At 44.1% G+C, this 21,022-nt stretch overlaps 1 protein-coding gene across 8 annotated transcripts in view; it reads right to left on the bottom strand.

Moving 5' to 3' along the window:
• Window positions 1-21,022, bottom strand: part of LIN52 (lin-52 DREAM MuvB core complex component) — a 358,493-nt gene that overhangs the window by 116,608 nt on the left and 220,863 nt on the right. For 4 of the 8 annotated variants that reach the window (XM_033951064.1, XM_033951066.1, XM_033951061.1 and 1 more), the window contains one exon: window positions 11,291-11,387. The exons of 3 other annotated variants lie outside the window; for them this stretch is intronic. In XM_033951064.1, the coding sequence (XP_033806955.1) occupies window positions 11,329-11,387 (59 nt within the window). In that variant the 3' untranslated portion in view covers window positions 11,291-11,328. Of the gene's footprint in view, window positions 1-11,234; window positions 11,388-21,022 lie in introns of all 8 variants that reach the window. One more of the 8 variants, XR_004540048.1, reaches the window with a different exon arrangement.

A 21,022-nucleotide genomic window follows, 5' to 3' on the forward strand; every position in this document is an offset into this window, starting at 1 on the left:
CTCAGTGGGTGGGGATTAGGAGTTAAAAGCAACCTTGAAAAATTGGGTTTTTAGCATGGATTTGAATATTGCCAGGGACAGAGCTTGACGTACTGACTTGGGTAGTCTGTTCCATGCGTATGATGTTGGCTGTAGAGAAGAAGGATATAGGTAAGAGAGACTTGCCCAATGACCACTCCTAGTGTCCCTTAATGAGGGTAAAAGGTAGCAGTTTATACCTGTGGCAAAGGAGTGTTAAGTGACTTGCCCAAGATCCCAAGGCACGACAGTGGGATTTGAGATATTAACTCACATACTGTCCAAAATATACTACTACTTAGAAACATAGAAAGATGATGGCAGAAAAAGGCTATAGCCCATCAAGTCTGCCCACTCTACTGACCCACCCCATTACGTCTGAGTACTAATGACCTAGTTCCTTAACTCGATCCTCGTAGGGATCCCACTAGGACGTCCCATTTATTCTTAAAGTCAAGCACGCTGGTGGCCTTGATCACCTGCTCTGGAAGCTTGTTCCAGTGATCTACAACCCTTTCTGTGAAGAAATACTTCCTTATGTCACTATCAAATTTCCCTCCTCTGAGTTTGAGCGGATGCCTCCTTGTGACTGAGGTTCCTTTGAGAAAGAAGATGTCTTCTTCCACCTCGACACGTCATGTGATGTATTTAAATGTCTCAATCATGTCCCCCCTTTCCTGCGTTCCTCTAGAGTGTAGAGTTGCAATTTGTTTAGTCTTTCTTCGTACGAGAGATCCTTGAGCCCTGAGATCATCCTAGTGGTCATCCGCTGAACCGACTCAACTCTAAGCACGTCTTTACGGTAATGTGGCCTCCAGAATTGCACACAGTATTCCAGATGAGGTCTCACCATGGTTCTGTACAGTGGCATTATGACTTCAGGTTTGCGGCTAACGAAGCTTCTATTGATACATCCCATAAGTTGCCTTGCTTTGGATGAGGCCTTCTCTACTTGTTTGGCGGCCTTCATGTCTGCACTGATGATTACTCCCAAGTCTCTTTCTTCTGAAGTCCTAGCTAGTGTTTCTCCATTTAAGGTGTAAGGTTTGCATGGATTTCTGCTACCGAGATGCATAACCTTACATTTCTTAGCGTTGAAGCCCAGCTGCCATGTCGAGGACCAGTTTTCCAACGTAAGCAGATCCTGCGTCATACTATCCTGCAGATTGCTTTCACTTACTATATTACATAGTTTGGCGTCATCAGCGAATAGTGTTACTTTACCCTGAAGCCCTCGGGTCAAGTCCCTTATGAATATGTTAAAAAGGAGTGGACCCAGGACCGAGCCCTGTGGCACTCCGCTGGTCACCTCCGATGTCTCAGAGAGGGTGCCGTTGACCACCACCCTTTGACGTCTTCCACTCAGCCAATCATTGACCCATGCAATTAGTGTCTCTCCTAACCCCATAGATTTCATCTTGTTTAATAGTCTACAGTGTGGGACGCTGTCAAAAGCCTTACTGAAATCCAAGTACACTATGTCCAGAGACTCTCCCGAGTCTAGCTTTCCTGTTACCCAATCAAAGAAGCTGATGGATTGGATTGGCATGACCTACCCCTAGTGAATCCATGTTGACTAGGATCCCTTAGATTCCCCTCATCCAAAATCGTGTCTAATTTACATTTAAGTAGTGTTTCCATGAGTTTACACACCATTGATGTGAGACTCACTTCTACCACTTCTCATTTCGTAACTGGTTTTAAGAAAGGTTTGGACAAGTTCCTGGAGAAAACGTCCATAGTCTGCTATTGAGAAAGACATGGCGGAAGCCACTGCTTGCCCTGTATTGGTAGCATGGAATATTGGTACTCCTTGGGTTTTGGCCAGGTACTAGTGACCTGGATTGGCCACAGTGAGAAGGGCTACTGGGCTTGATGGACCATTGGTCTGACCCAGTAAGGCTATTCTTATGTTCTATAATAGTGTTCTTCAACCTTTTTACACCCGTGGACCTGCAGAAATAAAAGAATTATTTTGTGGACCGGCAAACTACTAACACTGAAATTTTAAAAAACCATTTCCGCCCCATCTCCACAAGCTCGGTCCCCACAAACCACCTGATTCCATCCGCACAAGCCTCAGTTATGATTTTATATTGAACGTATTTTATTAAAGTATAAAAAGAAACAATATTCTGTACAATTGTCATTTTATAAATATAAATATAGAGAGCAAGAACCAACAAAACCCCTGTCTCCCCTCCCCTTCACATATATTCCCTCTACTATCAAGAAAACTGAACAGGCCAAGTTATTACAGAATGCTACACAGAAATATCATGCTAACAGAATACTGCAGTCACATATGACAGGAATAGTGTTAGGGGAGTGCAACTAGGGCAACTGCCTCCTGGTCAGAGAGCGCCCTAAGCCAGCTAGAAGCTAAAGAAGCACTGCCTGGGCTTTGCAGTCCCCAGTTATGTCTCTAGCAGGATATATATTTCAAATCTGATATATTCTAATGACAAAATAGAAATAAAATGATTTTTTTCTACCTTTTGTTGTCTCTGGTTTCTGCTTTCATCTTCTTTTCACTCTTTTCCTTCCAGCGTCTGCCCTGTCTCTTCAATCCAGCATCTGCCCGTTCCATCCACTGTCTGCCCTCTCCCCCTTCCATATGTATCTGACTTCTTTCTATGCCCCTCTCCCCTTTCCATCCAGCCTGTGCCTCCTCTCTCCTTTTTACATCATTCATTCCAGCTTCACTGCTTTCTTCATTTTTATCTCTCCTACACCAGATCTAGCATCTTTATCCCTCTCTCATTTCTTTGCTGACCCCCTTTCCAGCATCAATCTCTCTCTACTTTCTCATTCCTCTGTCTCTCCCCTTTCCCTCATCTGATCTCTCCATTCTACCCTGACCCCCCTTCCCCTTCTGTAATCTCCCTGCCAGCTGTTTCCTTCCTTTTTTCGTTCTCCCTTCCCTCCTCCCCCTATCCAACATTAACTCTCTTCCCATCCCTTTCCCTCCTCCCCTCCCAGCAGCATCTCTCCTTCTACCTCCCTCCAGGTCCAGTAGCACCTCTCCCTTTATCCAGCAGCTTCCCAGCCTCCAACAGTGGCTTCCCTCCCCTTCCAGCAGCTCTTAGTGCTTGCCTGCAGCAGTGATTTACTTAGGCGGCCTTGGGTCCATTGCTGGCTCTGAGGAAAGAGGAATTTGCCGAAGTGAATTACTGCTGGGAGGGGAGACAGCTATTGTCGAAGGCTCCCCATGATCTTGCTCCTGCGCGCCCTGCACATTTGCGGCCCCTCCAAGCCAGCACAAACAGCATTGCACCGCAGGCCCTGCTGCCCGTCGAGTCTCCAAGAGTGAACGGCCCACATACAGGAAAGCTTAGAGCCTGTGCTGCACCATTCGCTCACCCGTGGACGCTGTCAACAACCCAGTGGCAGCCAGCGAACACGGCACGACCCCGCAGCTGCATGGGCTCAACCTGCTGCACCTAGAGGCACCCTCTCAACCGCTTGGTGCATGCACGCATCCCGCACGTGGGTGGACTTTCAGCACAGACGCTGCCGATGGCCCCCCTGCGCACGCTGACCATCTACCTGCACCTGCAGCTCTCTCCCTTCCACCTGCACCTTCCCCACGACCCACTTCGGTGACTTGGCAGGGGCAGCGATCAAGACAGGCTGCCGACATCGGGACCTTCCCTCTCTGAGTCCCGCCTATTTTGTTTCAACTTCCTGTTTCCGCATAGGCGAGACTCATAGAGGGAATGCCCTGATGTCGGCAGCCTGTCTTGATCGCCCGAGGCTGGGTGGAATAGAAGATTTCTGCCAACACCACCGGGGCAGGAAATTTAACTGCATCGATCTCGTTGGTCCTGTGTGGACCGGCAGGAATTTTCTGTGGACCGCACCAGTCCGTGGACCGGTGGTTGAAGAACACTGTTCTATAGCACTTCTAGACACACACAGAACTGTACATTAACATGCAAGAGACAGTCCCTGCTTGAAAGAGCTTACAATCTAATTATGAGAAAGAGTACAAAAAGAGTGAATCTATACATGATGCACAGAGGGAATGATATGACTGTTTTACAAGTGGGTTGCAATTAACAAGCTTAAAAGCAGCTTCAGAACAATGGGCTTTTAGCATGGATTTGAATATTGCCCGGGACGGTGCCTGACTTACTGAGTTAGGCAGTTTGTTCCAGGCATTAGAAGGGTCAGAGTCAAGAAGGAGAGAAAGTGCAAAGAAATATGAGCCAAAAAATAGCAAGGTGGTGGGGGGACCCAACTGACCCAAAATGGTGAAGACAATTTCATTTGAAGCACTACTACAATTTGTTTCAGTTGCTCGTGAATTCTCGTCTTTTCCCAAGAGGGGTCTGTAAAGCAGGATGGCCCTTGACAGCAGTACAATTACTGACAAAGATCCACACTTTATAGACATCATGTTTATCTTGGCTGTAAATCCCTACTCTCTCTCCAATCAGATTCACAAGTCATAAAGAAATTGCAGATAATGAAAAAGTTCTGGAAATTTACAGCATGTCGGAAACCTCAGACAGCTAGAAGAAATTAAAGAGCTGACTGGAAATAAATCATACAGGTACAATTAAAACTTTCCATACTTCCTTCACCTCAAAAATGATGCAGAATGCAACAGAACAGATGAAAGTGGAGGCCATGATTTTTGCCTTTTATAATCTCTGAAACCACATGTGAAAATTAGACAATTGCCAACTGTGTTTCAATATGCATCTGGTTTACACAGTCAAAAAGAGTTCTGATGTCTCAAAACCTAAAACTCTAGAATCCATAGTTTGCTGTTGATTCAGGCATAGGGGAAGCCACTGCTTGCCCTGGATCGGTAGCATGGAATGTTGCTACTCTTTGGGTTTTGGCCAGGTGCTAGGGACCTGGATTGGCCACAGTGAGAACCATTGATGGACCATTGGTCTGAACCAGTAAGGCTATTCTTATCTTCTTATCTAAACTGATAAGAAACTCTTCTCTATAAGCTTCCTTCTTCTTCTGACCAATAAAGGCCAATCACATAGATACGAGATGGCTACACCTTTTACTCCCAACTGCATCAATACCATAGCAATCTTATCTACTCCAGGAGAAAAGGAATGGAAAACAAAATTGAGAATGTTATATTGCTCTATGCTGTGACCACACCTTGAAAACTGTGGACAACTCTAGACACTGCATCTCGAAAAAGATATAGCGGTACTAAAGAAGGGGAACAAAAGTGATAAAGGGGATGGGATGACTTCTCAATGAGGAAAAGCTAAAGTGGCTATGGGACCAATTCACTAAGCTCACCGATCATGTTTGAGATCATATACCGACCCGATTCACTAACCTCATGGCCGATCAACCTCCGATCCGATCCATGTAATGCAAATGAGGGGAAATGGCATGCAAAGTAGGAAGATAGCGATTTACTAAACAAAATCAGTAACACGACTGGGCTGGCCGATCAAAGAAAGAAGCGATTGCTGGGGACAAGTCGCTCACGTCTCTATGATATATGCAGCCATCTTACTCGCGAGCCCATGGTTTTAACCCACAGGTTTAAAGCGGGGCTGCACTACGGCGTGTTCTGTTCTGTTCCAAAACATGCCGCAGTGCATCCTTGCTTTAAACCCATGGGTTAAAACCACGGGCTCATGAGTAAAATTAAAAAGTAAAGCCTCCCAAAAATTACTTGCGAAAACCGATGCGAATAAAAAAAAAAGAGAGAAGACCAACATCGGTGCCGATCTTATAACTCTCGCTGCATTATTTAACACAACAGCGGTTTCCGGCCACTATACAACAACTCCTCACGCCAATTCAGCACAGCTGCTCTCTGCTGCCAATTCAGCACTTTTGCTCTCTGTTGGGGCTTACGCTAGAAGGCTCACACTAAAGTGCTTGTTCACGGAGGGCCAGTGCATGCGCAGACCATCTACAGGCAAAGAAGATGGTCTGTGCATGCGTTGGGATCGCTCTGCAGCGATCCATGTGGTCGGTGTGGGGCGTGCCGCCGATCGCCCCCATTTGCATGAGGACGCGTTGTGAATCAGTTGGCCTGCCACGGATCACCCACGGATCATATAGGATCGGTGAGCTAAGTGAATCCAGCCCTATGTCACTTGGTGAAGAGACGGCTCAGGGAGAAAGGATAGTGGTCTAGAAAATACTGAGTGGAATGGAAAGAGTAGACGTGAATCCAGGACTAACGGGCATGCGATGAAGCTACTAAGTAGTAAATTTAAAATAAACTGGAGAAATTAAACTCTGGAATTCATTGCCAGGGGTCGGTACTCGGACCGCTGCTGTTCAATGTATTTATAAATGATCTAGAAACAGGGACGAAGTAATAAAATTCGCAGACGACACCAAACTATTTAGTGGAGTTAGGACTAAAGAGGACTGTGAAGATTTATAAAGGGACCTGAACAAACTAGAAGAGTGGGCGACGAGATGGCAGATGAAGTTTAATGTAGAGAAATGTAAAGTCTTGCATGTAGGAAACAGAAACCTGAAGTACAGCTATACGATGGGAGGCCTGGTAATAGATGAAAGTAGCCTAGAAAAGGACTTGGCGGTAATAGTGTACAACACAATGAAGCCGTCGGCACAGTACGCAGTGGCCTCTAAGAAGGCGAACAGAATGCTGGGTACTATCAAGAAAGGTATTACAACCAAAACGAAAGACGTTATCCTGCCATTGTATCGGGCGATGGTGCACCTGCATCTGGAGTACTGCATCCATTATTGGTCGCCTTGCCTTAAGAAGGATATAGCGATACTCGAGAGGCTTCAGAAAAGAGCGACACGATTGATAAAAGGTATAGAAAACCTTTCATATGCTGAAAGATTAGAGAAACCGGGGCTCTTTTCCCTGGAGAAGCAGAGACTTAGAGGAGACATTATAGAGACTTACAAGATCATGAAGGACATGGAGAAAGTGGAGAGGGAAAGATTCTTCAAACTTTCAAAAACTAAACTAAACCTTAGGTTTGTATACCGCACCTTCTCCGCAATCGTAGAGCTCGGCCCGGTTTACAGGGCTGGGATAGAAAGGAACTCCAATAGAGGGTTAAAGGATTAAGTGCAAAGGAGGTATAGAGGGGTTTAGGGTGCCAGAGAGGGGGGAAATGTTACATTTTTGGAGGGAGCTCGAATTTCGGAGCGGGGATGTAAGGTTATTCCAGAGCTCAGTGATTCTAAAGGGGAGGGATGTCCCTAGTTTTCCAACATGGGATACACCTTTTATAGAAAGAAGGATAGTTTTAATTTTTGGGAGGATTTGGTGGAATTAGGATTTGAGGAATTCCAAGATAGTGGATCAGTCGGCCTACAAGAACGAGAGGGCATTCGGAAAAATTAAGAGGGGAGGAATTCAGAACCAATGCTAGGAAGTTCTTCTTCACCCAAAGGGTAGTGGACACCTGGAATGCGCTTCCGGAAGGTGTGATAGGACAGAGTACGGCATTGGGGTTCAAGAAGGGATTGGATAATTTCCTGAAGGAAAAGGGGATAGAAGGGTATAGATAGAGGATTACTATACTGGTCCTGGACCTGATGGGCCACCGCGTGAGCGGACTGCTGGGCATGATGGACCTCTGGTCTGACCCAGCAGAGGCACTGCTTATGTTCTTAATGTACTGAAAGCAGTTAGCTCAGCAGGTTTAAAAAGGTTTGGATAATTTCCTAAAAGAAAAATCCATAACCCATTATTACCAAGATGGACTTGGGAAAATCCAGTGTTTATTTCTAGGATAAGCAGCATAAAATCTGTTTTACTCTTGGGATTTTGCCAGGTACTGGAAAACCTGATACTGGGCTTGATGGATCTTTAGTTTGTCCCAGTATGGCAACTCTTATTTTCTTAAAAAGCTTCCTGCCAAAAAACAAAACAAAAACACACTTACACACACACTGTACAGATATTCCCCCCCCCCCAAAAAAAAAATCCCCCAAACTTTTAATACACATGTAGTTTCCCCCTCACTTCTCCTCAAAAAAATCTCTTTTGCTAACAACAAAGCTGCTACCCATGACCTTACCTATGACTGATGCTGATAAGTTTCTCAGACTAACAGTGCTCCACCTTAAAATACAGACTAGAGGGGAGGTGATGGTCTTTCTATCATCAGCAATGAATTTCCAGGCTGAGTGAAGCCAACTGACCATCAACCCCAATATTTTGATTGTACAAGAAATTTGGCAGTTTAGATGTATTACTCGATTCTTTACCTATGAGGCCTCAATTATTTAAAGTTGTACAGAATATTTTTCATAAATTAAAACTAATTAGATCCAAGTTGATTAGGTTTTTATATACTACCTATCAAGATTATCTAAGCCAGGGGTGTCAAAGTCCCTCCTCGAGGGCCGGAATCCAGTCGGGTTTTCTGGATTTCCCCAATGAATATGCATTGAAAGCAGTGCATGCAAATAGATCTCATGCAGATTCATTGGGGAAATCCTGAAAACCCGACTGGATTCTGGCCCTCGAGGACCGACTTTGACACCTGTGATCTAAGCGATTTTACAATCAGGTACGCAAATATTTTCCCTATCTGCCCCGTGGGCTCACAATCTATCTAACGTACCTGAAGCTATGGAGGACTAAGTGACTTGCTATACCAAGAATACCATAACATAAAATTAATTAAATATTTAATTTATTGATTTCTTTAATTCAATTCATAGCCTAAAAACTAACAAAATTTATTTCATCTACATTTAAAATCTAACATAACATGTAATACAAAGTGCAAAGTGCTACTAATAACAAAATCATAGGCTAGGGAAAGCTACAGGTACTATCTAAAGCTTTAAAATAGAGTCTATGAATCCAGCACTGGTCACCATACATGAAGAAGGACAAGGTACTACTCGAAAGGGTCCAGAGAAGAGCGACTAAAATAGTTAAGGGGCTGGAGGAGTTGCCGTACAGTGAGAGATTGGAGAAACTGGGCCTCTTCTCCCTTGAAAAGAGGAGACTGAGAGGAGACATGATGGAAACATTCAAAATACTGAAAGGAATAGACTTAGTAGATAAAGACAGGTTGTTCACCCTCTCCAAGGTAGGGAGAACGAGAGAGCACTCTCTAAAATTAAAAGGGGATAGATTCCGTACAAACGTAAGGAAGTTCTTCTTCACCCAGAGAGTGGTGGAGAGCTGGAACGCTCTTCCGGAGTCTGTTGTAGGGGAAAACACCCTCCAGGGTTTCAAGACTAAGCTGGACAAGTTCCTGCTAAACTGGGACGTACGCAGGTGAGGCTGGACTCATTTAGAGCACTGGTCTTTGACCTGGGGGCTGCCGCATGAGCGGACTGTCGGGCAGGAAGGACCACTGGTTTGACCCAGCAGCGGCAATTCTTATGTTCTTAATATTCAAGGTTCTTAATGATATTAAGTTTTGAAGCCATTCAGGCCCAATGAAGCTCACTTAACTTGATGATGAGTCAATTAAAGTCCCAATATCAACTTGAGTAGTAATCTGTAGGCACCTTATGACTGAGTGACTTGCCCAGGGTCACAAGAAGTAGCACAGGGTTTCAACCCACAAACCCAGGGTGCTGAGGCTGTAGCTCCAACCACTGCGCCACACACTCCTATGTGACTATGTGATTACTGTCATCATTAACTTTAGATCCAACAAACCGCTAAAGCATGTCGCTTCTTCCTCCATAATATTACCAAAATCTCCTTTCCGAGCACACTAACAAAACCCTTATCCACACTCTTATTACAACTCATTTAGATTACTACAATTTGCTTCTCTGAAGTCTTTCACTCAACCACCTCTTTCCCCTACAATCCATTCAAAATTCTGCTGCAGGACATATTCCGCCAGACCTGCCATACTCATATTACCCCTTTCCTCAACTCATTTCATTGACTCCCCATGCATTCTGAATATAGTTCAAACTCCTCTTATTGAGTTGTGGATTAGGAATTGGTTATCGGATAGAAAAGAGAGGGCAGGTTTAAATGGTCATTTTTCTCAATGGAGGAGAGTAAACAGTGGAGTGCCGCAGGGGTCTGTATTGGGACCTGTGCTATTTAACTTATTTATAAATGATCTGGAAATTGGAATGAGAGTGAGGTGATTAAATTTGCAGATGACACTAAACTGTTCAAAGTCGTTAAAACGCATGTAGATTGTGAAAAATTGCAGGTGGAACTTAGGAAATTGGAAGACTGGGCATCCAAGTGGCAGATGAAATTTAATGTGGACAAATGCAAAGTGATGCACATTGGGAAGAATAACCTGAATTACAGTTACTGGATGCTAGGGTCCACCTTGGGGGATTAGCGCCCAATACGATGAAACCTTCTACCCAATGTGTGGCAGCAGCCAAAGAAGCAAACGATGCTAGGAATTATTAAAAAAGGGATGGTTAACAAGAATAAGAATGTTATAATGCCCCTGTATCGCTCCATGGTGCGACCTCATCTGAAGTATTGAGTTCAATTCTGGATTCCTTATCTCAAGAAAAAAATAGCGGCACTAGAAAAGGCTCAAAGAAAAGTGATCAAGATGATAAAGGGGATGGAACTCCTCTCGTATGAGGACAGATTAAAAAGGTTAGGGCTCTTCAGTTTGAAAAAGAGACGACTGATGGGAGATATGATTGACGTCTACAAAATCCTGAGTGGAGTACAAGCACAAGTGGATCGATTTTTTACTCTGTCAAAAATTACAAAAACTAGGGGATACTCGATGAAGTTACAGGGAAATACTTTTAAAACCAATAGGAGGAAATTTTGGACAAGTTCCTGGAGATAAAGTCCACAATGTTATTGAGAAAGACATGGGGGAAGCCTCTGCTTGCCATGGATCAGTAGCATGGAATGCTGCTACTCCTTGGGTTTTGGACAGGTATTAGTAACCTGGATTTGCTACCATGAGAACGGGCTACTGGGCTTGATGGACCATTGGACTGACCCAGTAAGGCTATTCTTAGACTCATCCCCTCCTCTTAGATCACTGCAACTTGCTTCTCACAGGTCTCCCCTTCAACCTGTTCCAGATTCTGCTGTACAGCTTCCATTCGGCCAGTGTCCTTAAATCACTTCATTGGCTTCCTATCCATTTCTGAATAATGTTCGAACTCTTCTTAATGACTTACAAGTGCTTTCACTTTGCAGCTCCTCAGTACCTCTCATCTCTCCCTTCATAGGCAATGGATCTTCACCCCCCCAGTTCTCTAATAGAACTCAGTCTCCTACCATCAAATCATTCTGATCGTACCTGTGCTTGTTTAGCAGCCTCAATTTAAAGGGAAATTCTGCAGCCAATCTATATACCTCTTCCAATGATTCCTTTAGCTTTTTGACATACTCCTTCAAAGCCTGAGGTAATATCCCAACTGCAGCAACTCCAAAACACAGATCAATGGGCAACCTTTGAAAAATAGGGAAATATTGTAAGTGCAAATATAAGCAAGTACCAGGCAGTTCACACACTGACTCCAGTTCCTTTTTTGAACTGGCTCCTGTTGTATACCACTGGGGCAACAGATGATCTAGTTAGGGCCACAGATTACGGTTCTTTGCATGACTTTCTTACCAGGAGCAAACAAATTCATTCAGGCCCTCCAAAATTGAATAATTATACTTAGATCTTTATTAAGAGTTGAGGATAACATTCAGATGTAGCCAATTATTCATCAGCAAACAATCTGATAAGTAATTAGGAGAAAAGCAAGCAGAGAATCATAGTATTCATCTAGGAAACAGGTATAAGGCACTTCAGCTCCTAGGAAATATTGGAGCAAAGCAGGTCAGAATTCAACTCCAAAGTTACACAATCTAGCATAGACCTCGGCACAAGCACCTACATCTAAAGATGTTTCAGCAAAGTTCTAACAGAATCCCAAAGAAATATCCCATAAAGATGAGTCAAAGAAGCTCAAACCATAGAGATTATACTCTGTATCTAGAAGGCAGAAGTTCCTCTAACAATCAGAAAAATGTAGAAATATAGAAAAATTATATTTACAACAGGTGTCCAGAATGTGATTGTGTACCATGTGTATTTTTCTGTACTAGTTGGGAAGGCTATCCTGGCAGCTCTTGGGGACTTTTGGGGTAGCCTGCACAGTTGCAGTTTTTCTTCTTCAATTAATTTATTCTTCCCAACCAGCCACCATCCCCCTCCTCTGCTGGGTCAGGTCTGGTCTTTCCTGGCCTCCTCTCCCTCTACCCTGCCTGACTGCCTCCCATCTCCAGCACTTGATGCACTGAACTGCAGAGGCGCAGTGCCTTCTGGGACCTAGAGTCCACATACTATTGGGCTAGCTCCCCCTGCTCCCCAAAGGTGCATGTGAAGCACTGGTGAAGGAGGATCCCTGACCTCCTCACAGTAACTAATCCAGGAGCTGTAGCTGACTTCATTTACACAGCTGTAGAGGTGGTGAATGAGGATCTGCTAAGGGGAAGAAAAACTCCATTTTGGAATATCTTATATGCTAGCAATCAGTTCAGGACACAGACAGCAATTGAGGAAAGTCTCTGTTTAGTATTTAATTCCCTCCCATCCATCCCAAGGCTGATCTTTTGATTTATAGGCTCTTCAACCAAGAACAGGGCAGCTTGTGTACAATTTTTTTTTCCTGCTTTTTTTTCTTTATTTTTCCTTCTCATCAAGTACACTTCATTCATGAGTATTGTTCATTACCTGGTTTGTCATTAGCAAGGTATGTTTGTCATTTATGTCATCTATTGCATGACTAATATATATATTTAAATGTGTCATGTTTTGAATTTTTATCTTTAATGTTACATGTTCTAGTATTCCTGAGGCAGGCTCCTTAGCTGAAACACGGCCCATGTCGAGTCAGATGATATGTCGGATGATTTTGTGTATGTTTTATGTCATTGGTTGCTATTAAAGTGTGGATCGCTTGAAGACCAGGCTCACTTTGCTCTTTCCTTTGGGCAAGTACATCTGCAACCAGGTTATGACTGGAAAGCATTGTATGGCCAAAACTGTTGCTCAGGTTACAGCATCTGTCTCAGTGCAGACAGAAAATGTTACACAAACAGAGGGAGTGGTTCCATATGCAAACTGTCTTCAGCTTGTATACCTCTTGAAGGAAGTAAATGAACTGAGAGAGGAGATGGCAAGACTGAGAAGCATCCATGAGAATGAGAAGTACATTAATGAAATGCTTCATGAGGCATCAACGATTTCCATCAGTGGGGAAGAAGAGGCCATGCTCCATGATGCATCAAAGATTTCAAGCAGAGAGGAAGAGGAGGTCATGCTGAGGGAGGAAAGCTGAACTCAGATTACAGTACTCTGCAGGATTAATATTGTGACTCTACCTGCCATTGAACTAAAGAACTAGGAGGCGTAAGGTAGTGGTGGTTAGTGATTCCGTTCTGAGGGGTACAGAGACATTCATCTGCAGACCAAACATGATGTCCCAGGAGGAATGCTGCCTGCCTGGTGACAAAATCCAAGATGTTACAGAGAGCTTGCTGAGACTCATCAAGCCTAATAACTATTATCCATTACATTACATTACTGACTTCTATTCCGCCTGTACCTTGCAGTTCTAAGCGGATTACATCAGAAGATAACTGGACATTTCCAGGAAAAAAGTTACAATTGAGGAGCTGGTTACATTATACAATTAAGGAGCTGGTTTCATAATAAAGTTTTGAGAAGAGGGTACAACATAGGTAGAAAAATTAGGAAAACCTCAGATGAAGCAGGAAGATTACGAGGTAGTTAAAGAATGGAAGCTGGTTACATTGTTGAGTCTTAGGGGAATAATACAGGTAGAGAGGGTGTGAGGGGGGGGGGGAATTGCAAGGGGGAGGGGAAGGGGGGTTAAGCTATCTAGATAAATTTTTTGAATAGCAGGGTTTTGATTTCTTTTTGGAACGTTTTGAAGTCAGTTGTTGCTGTGAGCAGGTTGGAGATGTAGGGGTCCAATTTTGCTGCCTGTGTTGCTAGTAGGTGGTCGTACATCTTTTTGTGCTGAGTTCCTTTGAAAGGGGGGTAGGAGAATGGGGACTGGGTTCTCCTTTGTCTGGATGAGAGGTTCCGATTTAGGCGGTTATTTAGGTGGGTGGGTGCAGTTCCATTTAGTGCTTTGAATAGTAGGCAGTATAGTTTGAATTGAATGTGGGCTTGTATAGGTAGCCAGTGTGAATCAAGGTAGGCGTTGGTGATGTGATCAAATTTTCCAAGTGAGATCAGTCTGAGGGCTGTGTTCTGTACAGTCTGTAGTTGTTTTATTAAATATGTGGGGTATGGTAGGTAGAGGATATTGCAGTAGTCCACTAGACTCAGGACTAGGGATTGGACTATGAGTCTGTATTGATCTTTGTCGAAAAATTTTCTTATTTTCCGTAGGTTGCGTATGGTAAAGAATGCTTTTTGAGTAGTTTTGTTGATTTGGACCTGCAGGGTGCAGCATCTGTATGGGGTATTTGGTGGCATTTATTTCTAATTCAGTTATAGATGGGGTTTTGTCCTTTTCAAGCAATAGAAATTTTGTTTTGTCCAGGTTGAGCTTCAGTTTGTGGTCTAGCATCAATTTTTCCACTGCTTCTAGTGTTTTTTTCAGGTTGTCTATTGGAGTGGGGTCTTGTGAGTCGAAGGGGAGGAGTATGGTTATGTCATCTGCGTAGCTGAATGAAGTTACTTCTAAGTTATCTAGAATGGTACCAAGGGAGGATATGAAGAGGTTGAAGAGCATGGGCGACAGAGGTGACCCTTGAGGTACTCCACAGGGGTTAGACCAGGGGTCTGATAAAAGATCTTTTGTTTTTACTCTGTATGTTCTTGTTTTGAGGAATCCTTGGAACCAATTGTATACCCCGCCTGAGATCCCTATGGCTTCTAGAATCTGAAGAAGTATGGTGTGATCTACCAGGTCAAATGCGGCAGAGAGGTCGAGTTGGATAATCAGCATCCTTCCTTTGCTAAGGTGCTGTCGGGCTATATCTAGTAGCGATACTAGTAGTGTCTCTGTACTGTGGTTGGATCTGAACCCTGATTGTGTGGGGTGAAGTATGTTGTGGTCTTCAAGGTAATTTGTGAGGTATTGTGCTACCAGACCTTCTATTAGTTTAACATATCATGGAATTGAGGCGATGGGTCTGTAATTGGAAGGGGTATTTATTGGGCCTTTGTGGTCTTTCAGTATTGGGGTGATTATGATTTCTCCTTGGTCTTGTGGGTATTGACCTTCCGTGAGAGTAGTTTGAATCCATTGCATGAGGCTAGCTCTGAATTTGTAACCAGGTATGAGGGGCAGTTGTTCAGGTCACATGACGCTTGGCTATATTTTTGTAGAGCCGGTTCATGTCCGACCATTGTACCACTGGGAAGTTGGTCTAGTACCTATCAGCTGCAGTGGTGTCTCCTGTTGTAGGGTTTATTATTATCTCGTTGAGATGGGTTAGTGAGTTATTGAAGGAAGTTCTGATTGTGGTAATCTTGTTTTTGAAGTAGTCTGCTAGTTGGGTGGCTGTTGGAGGGGAGGTTCCTTGTGTGGCTAGGAAAGGCTTGGTGTCGGTGAGATTTTTTACTAGTTGGAAGAGTTTCTTTGTGTCTAGGGTTTCTATGCTGATTAGTTTGGAGTAATAAGCTTTTCGTTTTTCTTTAAGTTTGACCTTGTATTGTTTTATTGAGTTTCTCCATGCTATTTTGGAGTGTTCTTGGTTCTTTTTTCTCCAGACTCTTTCAAGGTGTCTGCAATGCTTTTTAGTTGTTGGAGTTCTGTGTCGAACCATTTGTCAGAAGATCTGCAGAGTTTGTGTTTTATCTTTACTGGGGCTAGCTCGTTCAGGACTGTTTTGCTCAGGGTGCGCCACTGGTGTATAAATTCATTAGGGTCTAAGTAGGTAATTGTGTGATCAGCTTTGGCCCAGAATGTGGAGAGTTCGATTTTTTGTCGGGTTTTGAAGGAGGTCTTGTGGGGTTCGTGTTTGTTTGTGTTTTGTGCCCAGTTGATAATGAATGTAAATTTGTAGTGGTCTGACCAGAGGGAGGGGTGCCAGGCCCCATTAGAAATATGAATGTCTGGTGAGTGGGGATGTTGGGACAGATAAGCGGCAATATCAAGTTGGTGGCCTTTTCGTGCGTGGGTTGGGGTAAAGAATTTGGTAGGATAGTGCATTGAAATTATGAGAGTATGCCATCGACTTGATTGGAGGTGTGGTCTTCTAGGTGGAGGTTTATGTCGCCGAGGAGCAGGTTATGTGTAGAGGTCAGAGAATTCTGGAAGATGAAATCTTCAAGTTCGTGTTTTGTGGCGTCCCATTTTCCTGGAGTTATGTAGCAGAGGATGCAGGTTATAGTGCCTTTGAGTGAGTCACTGGAGAGTTGGCAGGCTAGCAGATCTAAGTGGGGGTAGAGTGTTTGTTTAGGACTTTTATATTTAGGTTGTTTTTTACTAGGATGGCCAGACCTCCTCCTCGCTTTTTTTCTCGGCAGACTACTTCAAGTTTGTATCCCTTTGGACAGAATTCTGTTATGCTGGGTCCGAGTCGGAGGAGAGCCAGGTTTCGGCAAGGAATAGGCAGCCTAGCTGTTCTTTCACTATCCAATCTTTTATAAGGTCTGCCTTTGGGCTGATTGATCTTATGTTCATGTACGCACATGGGATTGAGGTGTGATTTTTGTGGGGGTTAGAGATAATCTTTGGGTGGAGGAGGTTTCTAGGTGTAGGAGGGTTTGTGAGCTGTCGTCCTTGCATTGGAAGATGGTTTTCTTCCCCATATGGGTGGGATGCTTTCGTGGGTGGCCAATGTGCATTCTATCAGATTTCTTGTAGGGTGGGTCTGTCTGTATGTTACCGTTAGTATTGGAATTGGGGATAAGTGATAGCCAGCTGTCTTCCAGTTTGTTGAGAGCAGGGAGAGCAATAAGAGGACAAATAAGAGTTTAGTTGTGAGGGATGTCATCTTGTTATTGAGTGAGGGGGGGTTCGGCCTAAGACTGAGAGCTGGGATGGGACTGAGGGCTAGTGAGATGGAGGAGTTAGGGTCTGGTAAGGTTTCTTGCGGAGGGAGATGGGAGTCGGGGGGAGGGGGAAAGAAGGAGAGGAAAGGCGGTTTTATACCTCTCCGCCCTGCTGGATTGGAAATAAGGCAATGCTCTGAGGGTGTTGTGCGGGCTGGAGAGTTGGCAGCTGGGGTGGAGTAAGGTTCTTGGTCGACGTTTATTGTGTGTCTACCAATGTCTCTACTCAATGTCACTTAGCAATGCCTTAGCCGGCGTGCCTTACGGCTACGCGCTGTTACTGCCGCTGGTATATCAATAAAAAGTATTGGCCTGCGAGCGGGGCCGACGGACTCTCTCTCCGGCAGCGTGGGCTGGTTCCCGCCGCTGAAACTCGAGGAAGAAAAAAAGTCTCCTTTCCCGGCTGACAATGGGGAGGAGGCGGAACGGGGCTCGATTGACCTGCAGGCAGGTCCTATGGTCTCTTTCTCCGGCGGCGTGGGCTGGTTCCCGCCACTGAAACTCGAGGAAGAAAAAAGTCTCCTCTCCCGGCTGGCAATAGGGAGGAGGCGGAGCGGGGCTCGACTGACCTGCAGGCAGGTCCGACGGTCTCTTTCTCCGGTGGCGTGGGCTGGTTCCTGCCGCTGAAACTCCAAAGCTGCTCATCAATGTAGGCACTAATGATACTGCTAGGTACCCCTCTGAACATACCAAAAGCGACTTTGTGGCTCTGGGAGAGAAGGTGAAGCAGTCAGGCGCACAGGTGGTATTCTCATCAATCCTTCCTGTTAAGGGCAAAGGCCTGGGCAGAGTATATTGCATTCTGGAGATGAATGCGTGGCTGCGTGGTTCGTGTCATCGATACATAAAAACTACGAGACCATTAACTTTAGATATGATCTACCCTAGTCTGATTTCATTTTATGTCTCTTTTTCATATTTATTGTAAGATCTTGCCACTATCCTAATGTTCCATGCCATAAACCATTTGTCTATTGATAAGACTTCTGTCCATCTTAATATATTCTTTTGTCATATACTATTTAATTTTAATTTTTTCTCCTTTTGAAATTTTTTTGACAATGTGATAAAATCAAACTTTTATTAAACTTGAAACCATGGGATGATTCTCCAAGGGCTGCTAAGCAGGAATAGTATGCATCTATCAAAGAAGGGAAGAAGTGTTTTCGGCAGCAGACTGGCTAACCTGCTGAGGAGGGCTTTCAATTAAAATCATTGGGGCAGGGTAATCAAAGTCCCCAGGCGAGTATAAGCTCTTAAGTAAGAGAATCAAGAAATATCTCTACACTTCATCATAAGGCATATGGGGACAGACAAAGATCTCAATCTGTATACTTTGGAGGAAAGTCAGAGAACAAGTAGCGAAGCCGTATACTAAGACTAACACCAGGGAACAGGTGATCGAATTGAATTAAATATAGATGAAAGAGAGATCTCCAAGTAAATTTAGATCAAACATTACAAGCAAGTAACTTTCTAGTGAAATTCACATCCACTCAGAGCTTGAGCTCCTATAGCCAAACCCACCACTGTGTATGGAATGGTATTTAGTGTTAAATAGCACAATTTGCTTATTCATATATGGTTTCTCAAAAAGTAAAAAAGTGGCAAAAAGAAAACTTTCACTTAGCTTTTGGGATGTTAACAGGTCCCGACATGGGCCATGTTTCAAAAGTCTTTATCAAGGAACCCAAAAGTAAGAGTTGGTGACTTAAATTGCTAAACCAATGTCGGGACCTGTTAACATCCCAAAAGCTAAGTGAAAGTTTTCTTTTTGCCACTTTTGAACTTTTTGAGAAACTATATATGAATAAGTAAATTGTGCTATTTAACACTAAATACCAAACACAGTGATTGGGTGGTGGGTTTGGCTATAGGAGCTCAGGCTCTTGGCCGAATTACACAATTCTGAGTATATGTGAATTTCAATAGAAAGTTAAGTGCTTGTAATGTTTGATCTAAATTTACTTGGAGATCTTTCTTTCATCTATACTTTGGAAGAATGGCAGGAGACTTGGGAGTACTGGTTGAAAAATCGATGAAGCCATCCGCGTAATGTGTGGCGGCAGTGAAAAGGGCGAACAGAATGCTAGGAATAATTAAGAAGGGGATCACGAACAGATTAGAGGTTATAATGCCATTGTACTGGGCCATGGTACGCCCTCACCTGGAATACTGCATCCAGCACTGGTCACCATATATGAAGAAGGACATGGTACTACTCGAAAGGATCCAGATTAGAGCAACTAAAATGGTTAAGGGGTTGGAGGAGTTGCCGTACAGTGAGAGATTAGAGAAAGTGGGTCTATTCTCCCTTGAAAAGAGAAGACAGAGGGGACATGATCGAAACATTCAAGATAATGAAGGTAATAGACTTAGCAGATAAAGATTGTTCACCCTCTCCAAGGTAGAGAGAATGAGAGGGCACTCTCTAAAGTTAAAAGGGGATAGATGCCGTACAAACGTAAGGAAGTTCTTCTTCACCTAGAGAGTAGTAGAGAACTGGAATGCTCTTCTGGAGACTGTTATAAGTGAAAACATCCTCTAAGGATTCAAGACAAGGTTGTACAAGTTCCTGCTGAACCAGAACAAACGCAGGTAGGGCTGGTCTCAGTTTGGGCACTGGTCTTTGACCTGGGAGCCGCCGCATGAGCGGACTGCTAGGCACGATGGACCACTGGTCTGACCCAGCAGCGGCAATTTTTATGTTCTTATTAGAGGGGAGATATGATTGAGACTTTTAAATACCTACGTAATGTAAATGGGCATGAGTTGAGTCTCTTTCATTTGAAAGGAAGCTCTGGAATGAAAGGGCACAGGATGAAGATAAGAGGTAATAGGCTCCGGAGTAATCAGAGGAAATACTTTTTTACAGAAAGGGTAGTAGATGCATGCAACAGTCTCCCGGAAGAGCTGGTGGAGACAGAGACTGTGTCTGAATTAAAGAAAGCCTGGGATAGGCATGTGGGATCTCTTAGAGAGAGGAAGAGATAATGGTTACTGTGGGTGGGCAGACCAGATGGGCCATTTGGCCTTTATCTGCATCTTGTTTCTATGTTTATGTTAAAGATCATATTAAAGCCACACAATTGCAGGAATTGGAAGGTAAGGAAGAGGCATTATGGGTCAATCTGAGGGAATGGAAAATGTACAGGCAGCCTCTGGGATAAGAATGTCCAACTTTCGTTGGACTCGTACTTACAAATTGGGGTCCTGTTTCTCCATTCCTGTGCCAATGTGCCCTCTTCCTCCCTTCCTTCCATGTCCTTGTCGTTCTTTCCTCCCTCTGTTCTATGTCCCAAATTCGTGCCTTCCTCCTTCCGGCAGGTGTTTACCTCCTCTGGCCGGCTCCCTCCTCCCAGTCGCACTTCTCTTCACAAAGCTGTGAGCAGCAGCTCCTGAATGCTGCCTGCAGCTCACCAAGAAGCTTTCCCTCCGATGTCAAAGGGAAGGCTTCCAGGTCAGCCGTGGGCTGCAGCTTTGTAAATAGAAGTGTGGCTGGGAGGAAGGAGCTGGCCAGAATAGCAGTGCGTACCAAGGGGGGAGGGGCGGTCTGCCCCAGGAGCAACCAACGTTGTGAACTTCTTCCGGCAGTGGCAGTGTTCAAAATTCACTGCTCTGCTGGCGTCAAGCCTTCCTTACTGCTGGATGCTGAAGGCAATTGCTTCCTGAAACAACTTGTCAAGGAAAATACAAGAGGAAACGCAATACTTGGCTTAATTCTAAACAGACTACGAGGACTGGCACAAGATGTAGAAGTAGAATGGATGCTGGGAAACAGCGATCACAACATGAGAAATTGAAAGGGAACAGGTTTAGAACCATTGCTAGGAAATTTTCTTCACTCAGAGGGTGGTAGACACCTGGAATGCGCTTCCGGAGGATATGATAGGACAGAGTACATTAAGGGGATTCAAAGATGGATTGGACAAGTTCCTGAAGGGATATAGATAGAGGTAGAGATAGGATTATGAAAAGGTATAGATAGAAGAATAATGGGGATTGAAAGGTTTTAGACAAAGGATCACTTACAGGTCATGGACCTGATGGGCCGC

This window comes from Geotrypetes seraphini, chromosome 7 (genome assembly GCF_902459505.1).
Source record: "Geotrypetes seraphini chromosome 7, aGeoSer1.1, whole genome shotgun sequence".
NCBI lineage: Eukaryota > Metazoa > Chordata > Amphibia > Gymnophiona > Dermophiidae > Geotrypetes > Geotrypetes seraphini.